Genomic DNA, 14878 nt, shown 5'->3' on the forward strand with positions numbered 1-14878 from the left:
TTATGATTTTACCTCATCATAAAAGCTCTGACATCTTATCTGAAACTCAAAAGCACTCAGTATATGGGAAATTTTCTAATTTGCAGGGGGAAATGACATGAAGAAGTGAAATGATGCTTCCAGAGCTTCTTCAGTATGAAAATACCACACAGCAAATCTGTTCTAGAGTGTTCCACCAGATTCCTTTCATGAGTAGAAAGACTCACCTTTCTATGTATCTCTGGGTTGATGAAGACGAGGTCATCCAAGGTCAGTATGATCTTGTTCGGACCCCTGAAAAGTTGGTTGTTCAAGATGCTCTGCCTGCAAGAGTTGGAGAGCCACAGTTACCAATTTTAGGTACTGCATTGAGTCTGACCGAGGCAACATACCCAGCCCTTACAGGGCTGTGCTTTGCACTGGTAGCTGAATGGGTGCTGATAACAAACCAGTGTTTTGGCTGCTGCCAAGCATCAGTGTCCTTCTGTCATTCTTTCTCCTCAGCACAGGGAATGGGAGAGAGCAAGATCCTGGGAGGGGACACAACCAGGGCAGCTGACCCAAATTAGCCAAAGGGGTATTCCATGCCACATGACATCAGCTCAGATATATAAGCTAAGGGAGAGAGGAGGGGGGGGGGGCATTTGTGAGTTTTCAGTGTTTGCCTTCTGGAGGATCCATTACATGTGCTGAAGCCCTGCTTCCCAGGAAGTGTCCGAACATTGCTGCTTATGGGAAGTGGAGACTGACCTGTTTCCTCTTCAGCTCTTGCATGCACAGACCTCCGCTTGTTTCTTTCTTTTTGCTGTAATAAAACTGCCTTATCTCACCCTGCTGGTCGTTCTACATCTTATTCTCTCCTCTGTGCAGTGGGAAAGGGAGTAATAGAGAAACTGAGTGGGCACCTGGCACCCAGCCAGAGTCAACCTGCTACAGGTAGGTAGCCAGTTTACACCTCCTCTGAATTCCCCACACCTGGCTTCCCTGCACCATTGGACCCTGCCTGCAGTGCTGCATCCAACTCTGGGGCTCCTGACTTATGGAGATCATGGACCTGTTGGAGCAGGTCCAGAGAAGGCTGTGAAGATGATCAGGGGGCTGGAGCACCTCTGTTATGGAGGCAGCTGAGACAGCTGGGACTGTTCGGCCTGCAGAAGAGAAGGCTTCAGGGATTCCTTAGAGCACCTTCCAGGGCCTAAGGAGAGGGGCTACAAGAGAGCTGGAGAGGGACTTTTGACAGGGACATGGAGTGACAGAAAGGGGAATGGTTTCCAGCTGAAAGAGTGCATGTTTAGATCAGATATTAGGAAGCAATTATTTTCTGTGAAGGTGCAGAGGCAGTGGCAGATGTTACCCGGAGAAGCTGTGCCAGCCCCACCCACGGAAGTGTTCAAAGGCAGGTTGGCTGGGGCTCTGAGCAGCCTGGTGTAGCTGAAGGTGTCCTTGCCCATGGCAGAGTGTTTGGAACTACATGATCTTTAAGGTCTAAAGTGGTGTGGGAGTGGGGATGGGCGTTGGTGAAAGAAGTGCACAAATCACCATGCCTTGGCTTGGACTTAAATCCCAAGTCATGGATTACCCGTTTCAACATGGATAGCAACAAAAGCTATTATATCAAAGGGTCTCATCACAAATAGACAACTGGATTTAATCTGCTTACAAATATTAATTGGATGTGTATGTAAGCATGTTTTGTTTTGCTCGCTTTTATTTGTCATATCCCAAGTCATTCTCCATTAGGAGACAAAAACAAGTTTTATTAGTCCAGCTGGTCTGGTCATGAGCAAACCACATTTAGGCACACCAGCCTTTCTTAGGGACTGAAGCTGAAGTGTAGTTAATTTATAAGAGCTGCCTGGACACAAGTTACTGTCTAAACATGCTGTCTGAATGTCTACATTATAGCATGGTGCATTTTGAAGCACAGAGCAAGATGTGCCCTTGTAATGGTCACAGGTTTATACAGAGGGAAAAGCTGCAGGGGATGAGCAGTATGGCACACATGACATCACACCTTATCATTTTGATCCCATTGCTTCAATGGACATCAGGGACTAACACTGACCACACAGCAGCAGTATCTATTAGACAGTCAAAAACACCTCAACCAGGAGCAGAAAAGGGAAGGGAAAGCTCCCCCATTGCCCTCAGTGTCACTTTTTTTGCTTAAGGAATTCTGTTAACACTACAGCAGATGACTGATCTGCACTCTCCTGTTTCCCTGATGAGGTGGACAATAGGGATTCTTTCTGCTGATGTTACTGTAGAAGGACACCACCACATAAAATAACCCCAAATCACCACAATTCACTTTTCCTCTCGATGTATCATTCTGGACATTTTAGAAGAGCACAGGCAGCTTTTTGAAGCTGAGTGGAAGCCTTGGCCACATTACCACAGGCTGTACTTGGGATGACATTTCTCTAAACACACTGTCCCAAGGCACCCAACTCATCTTCATGAAAAAATCATCACTTATGTACCTTTCAAAAGTCCATCTGAAAAACCTTGCTTGATAAATCACATCCTCTCCCTAAGTAGGGAGGAAAGCATCCCTCTGCCAAAAGCTAAGCAGAGAGAGTGGAGTGACTCATTTAAGGTCATGCACCAGATCCCTGACAGAGCTTAGACCAGAGCTTCCACATTTCAACTCAGACCATGCTGTGGTTTAAATTTAGTTCCAGACATGCCCCTTCCTAATATAAATCATTGTCTGAGTCATGCTGGACTTTTTCTTCCCTTGCAGATGGCCATACATCTTTTCTCATGACCAAGCCTTCCCAAGCACAGCCTGGTGCTTGTGGAAGAGCTTACGAATAGAGTAGGCAGAAAGATTGTCATTTATTTACTTAATTGTAGAGGCTGGTGGCCTGTAAACAGAGCAGGGTTTCCAAGAGTGGGTGGGTGGGTGGAGGCAACCTCATCAGCGTCTGCAGCTCTATCAGAAGCAGCTGTGAAAGTGGGGGAGCTGTTTGGGGTGTTCCGTGCCTTATTTCTGGGTTTGGAGGGATGATTCAGGAGTGGCGACCAAACATGTCTTGGAGTTGAGAGGCAAATCTGGAGGAACAATCTAAGAACTCTGCTCTGCTCAAGTCCTTGCTGCTCAGTAAATATGCCTTCTAATTTCAGTCTATTTTCACTCTAAGTTCAGTCATGTGGACATCAATAATTAGAGACAAACTACTCCAGGGGCTATAGTGACCTTGCCAAGAGCAATCCATAGCTCCTGAACCAACCAATCCATTCTGGCACATTTCTACCTTGGATATAGAGTTGGGACTCAGATGTGACATGAAATTATGGGAAATTATTCCTTCCCCAGAACACTGCTGACTTTACTCTATGGATCTCATGCCCAGACCAATACATATATAATGGGAATGACCAGGGAGCTGAACCCCAGATCAAACCAGGGAGTGAATCAACTTGTCCTAAATAATGGCTTCAAATTCTCTCCAGAGGTATTTTCCTTCTTTTTAGTGCATGAAGAAAACACAAAGGGTCAGCCTCACATGTTTAATTGGAAACATGGTTATATTAAAGACAGAAATTCAGGCAAGAATTATCTGGAGTAAGAAAACTACTTGGTTTCAACCCTCATGGTCCCATAACAGATTCCTGTCTTTGGTTTATATATCATCCTTTGCACTTCCAAAGTGATAACCACCTTTCAAATGCTTCAGAAACGTCCAGAAACAGACTGCTGGAGCAGGGCAAGGGTGTGAGGAGCCCTTCCCCTCAGAAGGAAGGAGCAGCAGGGGCAATGTGGGATGAACTGACTGCAGTTCCCATTCCCTGGCCCCTGTGCCACTGGTGGGGAGAAGTAGAGAATTTGGGAGTAAGTTAAGCCTGGGAAGAAGAGGGAGATGGGAATAAGGTGTTTTTAAGATTTTATTTAATTTCTCATTATCTTACTCTGATTTGTAATAAATTTAATTTCCCCACATCAAGTCCAGTTTGGCTGTTGTGGTAATTGGTGAATGATCCCCTCCTGACCCCATCTTGACCCTTTGTTGTATTTTCTCTCCCCTGTCCAGCTGAAGTAGGGAGAGATAGAATGCCTTTGGTGAATGCCTGGCATGCTACCAGGGCCAGCACACCAAAAATATGAAGAGATATGTGGCTGGAGAGCCAAGAGCAAAATCAGACCTTCTGTGTGTGCAGAATCTAAACTGCCGGCTAAAGGACAAGCCTAACAGAGAAGTTAAACGTGGCACTAACTCAAATACATGTTGCAGTTCTCACCTGATGAGAGAAGCCAGGCCCACAGCACACAACACCAGGACAAATAACAGCATTACTCCCAAGAAAATGACAGCAGGCTCAATCCCTGTGCAAAGGTGGGAAAAGAATCAGTGAATTAGAAAATCATTTTGATTTAGGCAATAATATTAAAAACATCAATATCAGGCCATTGGATTAAAAAGTCAAATATTCAGCCAAAAGAATGCTGGAAGACAATTTTAATGCGATGTTTGTTTATGAATACACAAATACTTTCTAACTTGGCATACATAAGACTTCAGCTATGCTAATTGTTTATTTCCATGCAGTTTTTTTTTTTTAAACCAGACTTAGAGCAGTTTTTCTTCAAGTAAATAAATAGACTCATGGGGAAGTGTTAAGTTTTAGAGGAAGTTTCTGCAAAGTTCATAACTCTTTAACATTTGGCCCTTTTCTCTCGAGGAATTGAAATGCTGAAAAATCTTTATCTTGTGGTACCAAACCAACAGCCAGGGTGAGTCACTGGCCCATCTGGGCATTTTCATTCTCTGCTGCAGATTTCTAATGGTGAAAAGAGAAGAAGAGGAGGAGCAGCAGAAGGTTGATGTTCTCCTCAACACATCCATCAGCAGAAAGTACTGGAGCCAGATACTTTGGTGATGAGTGTGTTTACTAGAGAGCTAAGGGAAGCTGATATGACTGCATAAGCTAAATTCCAGTGGGAACTGTTTGCTGTGTCTGTCTCTTCAGTTTTCTAATTTTTCTATTTATTCTGCTTACATCCATAGATTATAAACACAAACAAACATGGAGAAATTTGGGTTGACGAAAGGTTCACGACTCTGCGTTACACTAGCACCTATCTGCAAGCACTCAGACCTAGAGCATTCCAGTGAAAGCTGAAGGCATTTTTGAAAATTGGTATTTGTTTCAGGAAAAATCAGAGAAATTTAGCTGAAATTTCGCTGCTTCAGTCTAGAGCCCCAGGCCCTGACTGTCCTCACACAAACACAGGAAGAGGTTGCCCATGGAAGCTGTGGCTGCCCCATCCCTGGCAGTGTTCAAAATCAGGTTCCATGGGACTTAAAGCAACGTGGTCTAGTGTGGGATTGGAATAGATGGATGGCCTTGAAAGGTCCCTCCCAAGCCATACCATACTTCACAACTAAGCAGAAGTGAAAGTCAGCTAATTATGAGCTTATGGGAAAAAACAAACTCACAGCATGCTTGAGGGAACTTACGGGATTGAGTTAAAGTCATTAGGGAATGCTTTAAGGGAACTGTGGGAGTACATGAAACTTCTCACAGGATATTTAGGGGAAAGAGCAAACATTTGTAAAGAGAGAGATAGAATGGGTCAGGAATGCTCAAGTATGTGAGAGGGTGGGGGTGCTGGTCACACGTCACCATGTTGTGCATTTTTTCCAGGTGCTTGATCAGCACAGTCATTCCCACCTTCTTAACCCTATCTATGTTTTTTCCTGGGTAGCTGTGCTCTCTGACTGTGTATGACATTTACAGACTTGACATCAACCTAACTCACAGGGAAGGTAAGTCCTGGAGGCTGCAGCCTGTGGGAGACCACAAGTCTGGAGTCAGTTCCTGCAGAGCCTGAAGGGATTGAGGGATGGCTGTGGGGGAATTTAGGTTTGGACCATCTACCAAAGGACGCATTTGTGAGTCTGAGGGAGTTGAAGCTGTGAGATCTGCTATCAAGCTTGGAGTCTAATTAGGAAGTGCATAAGAGCAGCACCAGGCCATTTCTGATGTCCATGTCCCAGCAATGTCTGTAAAGACATAACTCTATAACTCTCCTGTATGTGTTATTGTGCCAGTGAATGGCTGTGTCTACAGTGTGTGTGTGTGTGTGTGTGTCTATGTCCTGGGAACACCAGCTCAGCCCTGCTCCTGGTGAAACTGGAGCTAGGAAGCAGAGCAGCCTGAAAACTTCACATCCAACACCCCTCCAAGCCTAACCTCGTACAAAAGCTAGAGTGAGCCTTGTATTTAATTCTAGCCATAAAGTTCAGTCTCTGAAATCCTAGCAATCATAATAAATTACGGTTTAATTGACAGATGCCTAGAGCTTTATGCCTTTGTAAAGGTACGAACATAAAATCCGAGCTCTCTAAAAATCAGTGGGATTTTTCCATAGACTGCAATGAGATGTTAAATTGCTGCATTGTTCCTAGGGGCAGTGTAAAATTAGATATATGATAGTATTATACTTATCTCTTCTATTGCTTGCCAGTTGCTACAAGATCAGTACATCTCCAGTTTTCATAGAGTGACACTGATTTATGTGTCAGCTCAGCTACGGCTAAGCCAAGAGAATGGTTTTCTTAGCTACTGAATGAAATATTCCATAGATGTAATTTCATCTGTTTAAGACATATCCTGGAGCAATAGGTATAAATGCTTAGTATTTTAAGTAAATATGTCAAGAGGAGCTTGAGTACCCTATCCTAAGTATTTGGCTTCCCTATGAAATTTAAAACCACACCATAGTTGCCTCAATTTAAAAACAATAGGTATACCCAGCGCCCAGTCTGGCAAACCTAGGAAGGAGCACCGATATCTCTGCCCCCAGGCCTTTGATTACTCCCTCTGTTATCTATAATAACTGAAATTATTTTGAGCAATGATTATCATTTTTTCTCAATGAGATGAGCTCTGATGGTCCTTCACTCCTCATGGCTACCAGAAAAAAGAAGCAGGGGTTAACAGGCAGGATGCTGAGAGCATCTGCTCTTGTGCAGCTCTCTTAGGCTGTCTTCAAGGCAAATCCTCTTAGTGTCCTGTCCTTCAGAAGGACGGGGACACAGTGCTGGGTGCAGCCTCTGTTATATAATGGTTACTGGCAGGTGTTGAGTGTTAGATCCAGAAAACACTTTCAGCACATAACAGTGGTAACAACCTTATTGGCCCAGGAGAGTACTGGGATTAATGGCTCTGGAATTGTGGAAGAAACTGTGTAGATGTGATATTTAGTGGTAGGCTTGGCAGTGGTAGGTTAAGGATTCAATGATCCTAGAGGTTTTTTCTAACCACAGTGATTCTATTGCTCTATGATCTAACAAGCAATAAGAGAATATTGTGGATCGATGGTGTTTCCTCTGCACAGGATTCCCATTACAAACAGCGTGATGACTGGGCATTTTGATATTAGATCCTTGAATTTAGAGTTTTCTGGTTGGGGAGTTCTAATTTAAAGGGGCAACCCTTGGAGTGAGAGAAAAGATGAAAGAAATTAGAAGCATGAACTCAATGCCATTTCACCCAATTTTTGGTTCTTTTTTTCTTTCTTACCTTCAGTGCAAAGAACATCTGGATCAAACCAACAGCTGGGGTCTGGTTTGGGTGGAATTTCATTGGGAAAGTGAATGGCCTGGCCTAGGGGCAGCACAGAGCCTGAAGACATGTCCAGCAGGTGGGTTGGGGAAAGCTGGTTCCCATGACCATCTGTGTCCAGTATCACATAGTTGTCCAGCCCCTTCCCACAGCTGTCTGTCTCCACTCGGTGACTAAATCCAGGGAAGCTGAAGTTTTTTGTGTGCTGAGCTATGGTGGCTCCTGAGGCTCCGACTCCTTTCCTCCGTGCACTGTCCATAGCCATTGCCATGAAGTAAATGGCATCATAGATTGTTCCAAAGAGTGGAGAAACCTAAAAATACAGGACAAATTGAGGATAAACTGCTCCTAACCTTCAGTTCGAGATTGGCGGCAAAAATATTTTCTCCCTGGCTAAGTTGTGAATTTAAATGCTGAGACCCCAGAACATTAAGGCCCACAGAGTAAAGGGTTTGAAGAATCTTAGACCCAATATATGCATGACTTTGAATATGTATTTTCTTATGGTGGATTCACAAAATGCAATTTCAAAATATTTTTAAAACCACACAAAATTGCATTATGATGGGAAAAGCCAAGATTCTGAGCCTGATGTTCAGTTGAAATGTATCACAAATTTATCCTGCCTCAAAACATTTTGCTAAAATATCTTCTACAAATAGAAGATCAAAGTCAGAGACTCCATACCAAGACAGGAAAAGTGTCATGCCCAAAGAATTGGTCTTCTCTGTCAGAATATTATTTATCCCAAAGATGCAAAAATCCCACAGCAGAGCCACAGCAAACTTGTTCTGTGGAGTTACACAGCCTTTTCTGTTTGCATTGCTCCCTTCCGTGCCAGACTTGATTTAGGAAGCTCTAACACAAATGGTGACTTTTGCAATCACATGGTCATTCACAGCTGGTAGGTGAAGAGAGGTTAGAGCCATACACCTGTGAGAAAAATGAGGCGTACTCTTGGGAGCCACAGAATCTGACATTTGTGGGATTAATTAATCAAATGTTGATATCTGAAATGAAGAACCCGACACTCAGTACAGTTAACCTGGGCTCTCATTAAAGTGAAGGGAAAGAAATTATTGCTTTCAAGACATTATTCATCTGCTTGTAAAGTAGAGCGTGCAGATCTGATAAATTATGCCTTAAAAGTACTTGTAATTTTTTTGAAATGTCATAGGGAAATTTGAAGAATAGCTCAGCTGACTCCTGTATCTCTTCACCACTATAAGTTTCTCTAATTCTTGTAAATGTTTTCAAGGTAAAAACTGATTTGGTTGTTAATAGGCTACCAGGGACTTTTAGATAATCATGCTGCCAAAGAGTAACTTTGACTATAGTGCTAAGAAGAATGCAACAGCAATGGTGTTAAATATTTCCCTCTAGAAGCATCCAGTATTTCTTTAGTCTGTCTCATCCCCTCAAATTCGCAGTCATATGGACATCTTATTTTGATTCCCTACACACTCCATGGACTTAATCCACCTCAAGAGATACCTTTTCAATTCAAGTCCATTGCAGCTTGCACATAGCAAACCAAATCTGAGAGACTCAGGCACAGCCCCTTTCTCTTGAATTCCCATCATGGTCCTACAGTTTAACCAAGTGAGTTATATTGCCAGATATCTGGGAAAAGGGACCTTTCCAGATGAGTGTAGACTACATTCAAATTTCTCTGTATTTTTCTCAAACTAAGAATGTGCAGGCTGGATTGACTCTTCCCTGTACTTTCTCTGTAACTATTGCTATGTTTCCTATTGATAGGTCCCAGAAAAGCCCAAGAGAAAGAATACTTACCTGTGTGGCTTCCAAATCCCTGATTATTTCACCACTTTCTTTAGCTTCTCTGAATGCATCATAGAAAGTCCTTTCTCCAGACTCCAGCGTGATGGTCAGCACAGCATCATAGGCCTCCTGGAGCTTGCTGTCATTATCAAAGACACTGAATGAGTTGTTTTGGTAAGGGACACTGTACAGCAAAGTGTCATAGGGAACAAAGATGTATCTTCCATCTGCCAGTCCCATTTCCAGAGCTTTTGTGAGTAGGGCGGCCTGTTCCTGCCCTCCGATGAGAACGGAATGCATGCACAGGAGTATAACTGGAACACAAGGACAGTGGAGAGCGTTAGTAATCTGCCTGAGGTTTTCAACATGAAACAGCTCTTGCCCCCACCCCCAGTAAAAGAGCTGCCTGAACTACTCTGTCAGGTCAGATTCTGATGTTACGAGCTGAGGAAGCTGAGAGTCACACCTGTTTTGTTCAACCTCTAGAGGTCTGTGACACCTCATAAAGGAGACTGTGGGTGTTAACCATTTCTGGAGCTGAAAAGGGAATGGAGAGAAGTTTTGACAGAAGTGAGGCACAGGTGAAGATGATGGGCAGTTGTGGTCATTGCTGTCATTGACCAAAACTTGAGCTTTCCCTCTGTGTGCCCTGAGCTGACAGACACCACACAGCTGTAAGCGGTGCCCAACCTCCAAATGCTCACCCTGCCCCCAAATATACAGATTTCAGGTTGACACAGCTGGGTTGTGTTTAAACATTGGTCCATGCTTGACTGTCCCAAAGTCTGTGCCTTTTCTTGCAAAATGTCATGAGGCCAATGCCTGGTGGGGAGATCTGAAATACAGGACGCAGCATCAAAGCAAGATTTTTGATATTGATATGGATTTTTGAATATTCCACAGTACAAATCACCTTTAATATGAAACCTTCCTAACAACTCCTCTTTACACAAGCCAAGCACCAAAAACCATCTAGGAAATATTTTTTTTCTTCAGACAAGCTGGACCCAACCTTTCAGGTTGTAGTAGATGATTTTGGTCTATATTCATCACATACAAAATGCCCAGCATTCTTTCATGTGAAGCCCTGTCTGCATTAGGATCAGAGATAAAATTCTGCTTGACTTAAATCACTTAAAGTATTCATTCTCTAAAGTATCCATTGGGTAACAATGCAGTCCCTAACCTGGGGAAAAAAAAAATTAAAAAAAGGAATGAGACTCAAAACACTTACTTTTAATGTTATTAACGTCTTTAATCTTGTTCCAGGTGTCTTCAATGCCTTTTTCTCCCTTCTGCATGGATGTAACAATGCCTACAGGTAGCCCATAGTCCCTGAGCGCATTTGCTGCCTCCTTGGCTGTGTACCTCCAAATATCATCACTGGATGCAATGATACCAACATGAGCCCACCTGAAATATTTCATTATTGCAAGCAAAATTTGGGTTGGAGAGGGCAGAGTCCTTGCAAATGCATTATGGTGGATGGGGGAATCCAGCTTATAATTGATGCACATCCATGAGAAGATAGCTTTATTCCAGTTTTTCCCTAAGTGTGCAGCCACCTCACAGAAGCCAGGGTTTAGAGGGCCTATAAAAGCTGAGGAAAGCTTTTCAAAGCCAACAAATCTAACCAGAGCTCTTGGTGTGTCACATTCTTCTTGCAGGATCACATAATCCAGCCGGTGGCCAAGATCGAGTGAAGGGTCTCTGCTTATTCGTCCCACAGCTAACCTGGCAGCCACATGGGGAAAGGCTTTGGAAAAGAAGGGGTCACAGTTCCAGGGTCCAAGTAGTCCAATTTTAAAGACAGAGCAATGTGCTGGGGAACAAAGTAGGATTATTCCAAAGAGCAGCCACCAGAGCTCCTGGAAAAATGTCTTGAATGAATTTCCAGTGTTGAAGTGATGCACTCTGATGTGCCTCGACAGCAGCCAGGAGGAGCTGTGAGGACCCTGGAGGAGAAATGACATTGTTTCACAGGTGGGTGGATCTGCACCAAGCTCTTCAGGAAGGCAGGCAGAGCATTACCAGATGCTGGAAGGAAAGCAGATTATGTTTGCCTTTCACCACATGTATTTGTTCCAGCTGGATCAGCCCAAGCTTCCCAACAGCTCTCAAGGCACAAGTCTTTGGGGAGCCAAACCCACACACAGACATGTGCACTTGCACCCCACCAGCCACCTCACCACGCAGAGAAGTGTCCAACTGGTGTCAGACATGCCATAACCCTTAAATGCACACTTACAGGAACATTTTAATATGCTTTGCAATATCCTCTGAAACCAGGCAGTGAGGAATGAGCCTGCTTTGTTTGCAGCACCAAGTACAACCTATGGGTACACTGTGCTTCTGGCTCCTAGGAAAGACAGTTTCAAAGTCACGCAGACAAACACCCATATAAGAAAATTGGAAGGTGGAGTCAGCTAGGCCATCAGCTTCCCTCAAAAATCCTCAGTGGGTTGTGAATATGAATCAGAGCCCATACAAAGACAAAAACTCACACATATATAGACACACATATTCATATACTTAGGGATGTATGTGTGCGCATACAATTTCAAAACTTTCTGGAAAAATTTTTCAAGGGCGACTCAGAGTCTCAAATCTGGCAAATTGAAAGGTGGATAAACTGATAATCAGAAAATGAAGGGAAAGGAGGATTATGATTTGAATTTAGATAAAGAACTCCCAAATAACTGTCAGGTCAAAACCTTTGTGTGTGTAAGTAAGCTTCAAATATTCTTGGTTAAATACTAGGAGCTATAGGGTTGTTTGGGGTTTTTTTTTTTAATAACAATTTCCCCCTTCACAGCCAAGCACAGAAATACCAAAGCCACAGCAGGCTCTCCTCCATCTGCAGTGTCACCCCATGGCTTAGAAAACTTTGCTGATCCCAGCAAGTTTGTGCTATAAAAATAGCAGGCCCCTTATTCTGGCTTACCTGTTCATTCCTGGAAAAGTATTTTTATCCTGGATGCTCAGGCACTGGGACGCGGAGCACGGAGCACCGCAGTGCAGCTTGTGCTGCAAATGCACCCGCAGCTCCTCTGCCTGATGGAGGGAGACTTCCAGAAGGAGCCACCCACAGCAGAGCAGCCTCTCTCCAAGAGTCAGTGGCTGTCCTCGGATGTGGGTACCACCATGAGGATAGGCAGTGCACAGTCAGCTTCCCCTGCTTTGGTGCTCACCTCCTTCAAATTGCTGTGTGATCAGGACGTTCCAGCTGGGTGGGTGCTCTGGGATCCTCTGTGACTTTTCAAAAGCTTCCTGTGTCCCCTTTGGTGAGGTCCATTTCTCTCTTGAGGATTTCACAGCTTGGGCTATAACCTCCCAAGCCCTTAGTTCCTTGAGGGTCTTGCTGAGGTCCAACTCTACCTCACACTGAACTGTCTCAGTACAGATTGTACTCCAGTCTAACCCAGACACTGTAGGGATGGCATCTTAAAGCTCTGCTGGAGGGATGGCATCTTAAAGCTCTGCCCTTGGATTAGTGGGATTTAGCTCCTGGGATTGGCCCCTGCAGAGCAGCTCTGTAAATCTATCTGCACCACAGCAGAGATGGCTCCTCTTCTTGAGCTATTTAGGTTTGGGGTATGCAGAATATTTGAGCTTTGGCTTCACCATTTCGCTGATGTGCCATGTTCCCCTTTTCCCTATTGTTGTTGGGGCTTTTTTTGTACCCATTGTGACATACACAGAGCTTTTACACTTACATCAAAGTCATCTTGAGGGTTGGACTAGATGACCTTTAAAGGTTTCTTCCAATACAAACAATTCCATTATTTGATGATTCTTGGTTATTTCTCTAGGTCCTGTATTTACCTCCCAGGAGCTGAGCCCTCCAATAAACCATTCCTAGGCACCTTCCCCCTGGACCTGACAATACAATTATCATCCTGGAAAAGCCTCAAATGTCTCCATGCCTGTCCTAGCTAGGAAGCCCCTTGCAATAATTTAGCTGCGGTCAGAGGCCCAGCATCTGTGGCCTAGAGGGAATAATTTGTAATTCAACTACATCATATAAATTATACACATCTCACTGGCGTGAGTTCAGGAGCAGTTCCTCATGACTAATGACTGAGGAAAGCCACAGAGTCTTTTAGATGCAGTGGGGAGAGCAGCTCTCTCTGTTAATTTCTTTCATTTGCTCCCATTCATTAATTTCCTTGCACAGTCCAGATCCAGGGAAGTTCCTGGGCATGTGCTCCATTGAAGGCTGTTACAGCTCAAGATATCAGGGGTTATAAAACAGCTTCATATTTGAAAAGTGCCTAAGACACACTCAAGCCTGAACTCAGAACGCTGCTTTGTATGCTACCAGAGCATCAGGTTTTGACACCGGGTTTTACTCAAAATATAACATTAAATAAAGTTTTTCCAGTTGGGATTCTTATTTAAAAAAAAAAATTGAACTTGTAAATTTGATTTATCCACTATAGATATACCTATATCTCTATCCATATGTCATATGCTCAGGGCTATCTTTCTGTATCAGCAGTGGGGCTGCACAGTTTAATTCCATTTCAGGTCAGCAGACTCCAAGTCTCCAGGAGAAGCTGCAAAACTCCAGTGACTCACTTCTAGAGGATGTTTGTTTACAGCATTCAAATCTCAGCAATGAAAGATTAAAAAATAATCTTGGCAGTCTATTCATTAGCATAATTACTCTGCCCTTAACACTTCAAACTTTTCCATAGCAAAGTGGGTTGAGAACTTAATCACTGTCTCCATTTTCTTCTCCTTTTTTTTTCTTTTTTTCTTTTTTTGCTGATGTAACACCCCTCCTTCCATTAGGTAATAACTGTGGCAGTAATCCATCCTCCACAGGGAAAGCTGGTTATCCCAAATGGTTCCAGCACATCTCTGCCATGCCCAGGGTATCCAAGACTAGGGATAACACTCCTGCTTCTGCAAAACAAGCTCAGGTCCTGGCACTGCCTGATTGGTTTCACTAATAAACAAATAAGGTAAATCAAGCAGCTGAGGCAAAAAACCCCAAGTATTTATATAACCCATCTGGCTGAAATAAACACTGAAGTTTAAAACCCTGCCTATATCTCCAAACCTTGTTTTTTTCCCTCCTCGCATCTACAGCTTATCATTACTGCCACAACCACACTAGAAAGCAAAGATTTCTTTGCAATGCTGTGTTATTTGCATACCATCAGATTAGCTCCCAACACTCTTCAGTGCTCACTGAAGTGTGTAAGTGACACAACATTTCCTATGGGACAGTTAAGCCACAGCTGCATCGCTTTGCTTTTAATTTTCAGAGCAGGAGAGGGTGCTCTAATCTCTCAGTCTGACCTCCCTCATCAGCCTGGCCAAGCAGCCTCCCAGGAGCTGCTGCTGCTCTGAGCTCTTCCAGCATCCTGGATACAAAATGTGTTTTGTAATGAATTATACCAGAGGGTGCCACTGAATAAAGCTGATTTCTCTGGAAAATCTCTGCTGTCAGCAGAGACAGACAGGGAAAAGGTTTGATTCATGTTCTGCTCTCCCTGAAGAAAAGTCTCATATCTCAACTGATTATAAAGAA

At 43.6% G+C, this 14878-nt stretch overlaps 1 protein-coding gene across 1 annotated transcript in view; it reads right to left on the reverse strand.

Moving 5' to 3' along the window:
- Positions 1 to 11309, reverse strand: part of GUCY2F (guanylate cyclase 2F, retinal) — a 38797-nt gene extending 27488 nt beyond the window's left edge. The window contains exons 1-5 of the mRNA XM_030234549.2: positions 10571 to 11309; positions 9349 to 9650; positions 7513 to 7867; positions 4225 to 4309; positions 207 to 303 (exon numbers count right to left, since the gene is read on the reverse strand). Of these exons, the coding sequence (XP_030090409.2) occupies positions 207 to 303; positions 4225 to 4309; positions 7513 to 7867; positions 9349 to 9650; positions 10571 to 11309 (1578 nt within the window). The remainder of the gene's footprint in view (positions 1 to 206; positions 304 to 4224; positions 4310 to 7512; positions 7868 to 9348; positions 9651 to 10570) is intronic.
- Positions 11310 to 14878: the final 3569 nt, after the last annotated feature.

Source organism: Serinus canaria, chromosome 1, assembly GCF_022539315.1.
Source record: "Serinus canaria isolate serCan28SL12 chromosome 1, serCan2020, whole genome shotgun sequence".
In the NCBI taxonomy this organism is placed as follows: Eukaryota; Metazoa; Chordata; class Aves; order Passeriformes; family Fringillidae; genus Serinus; species Serinus canaria.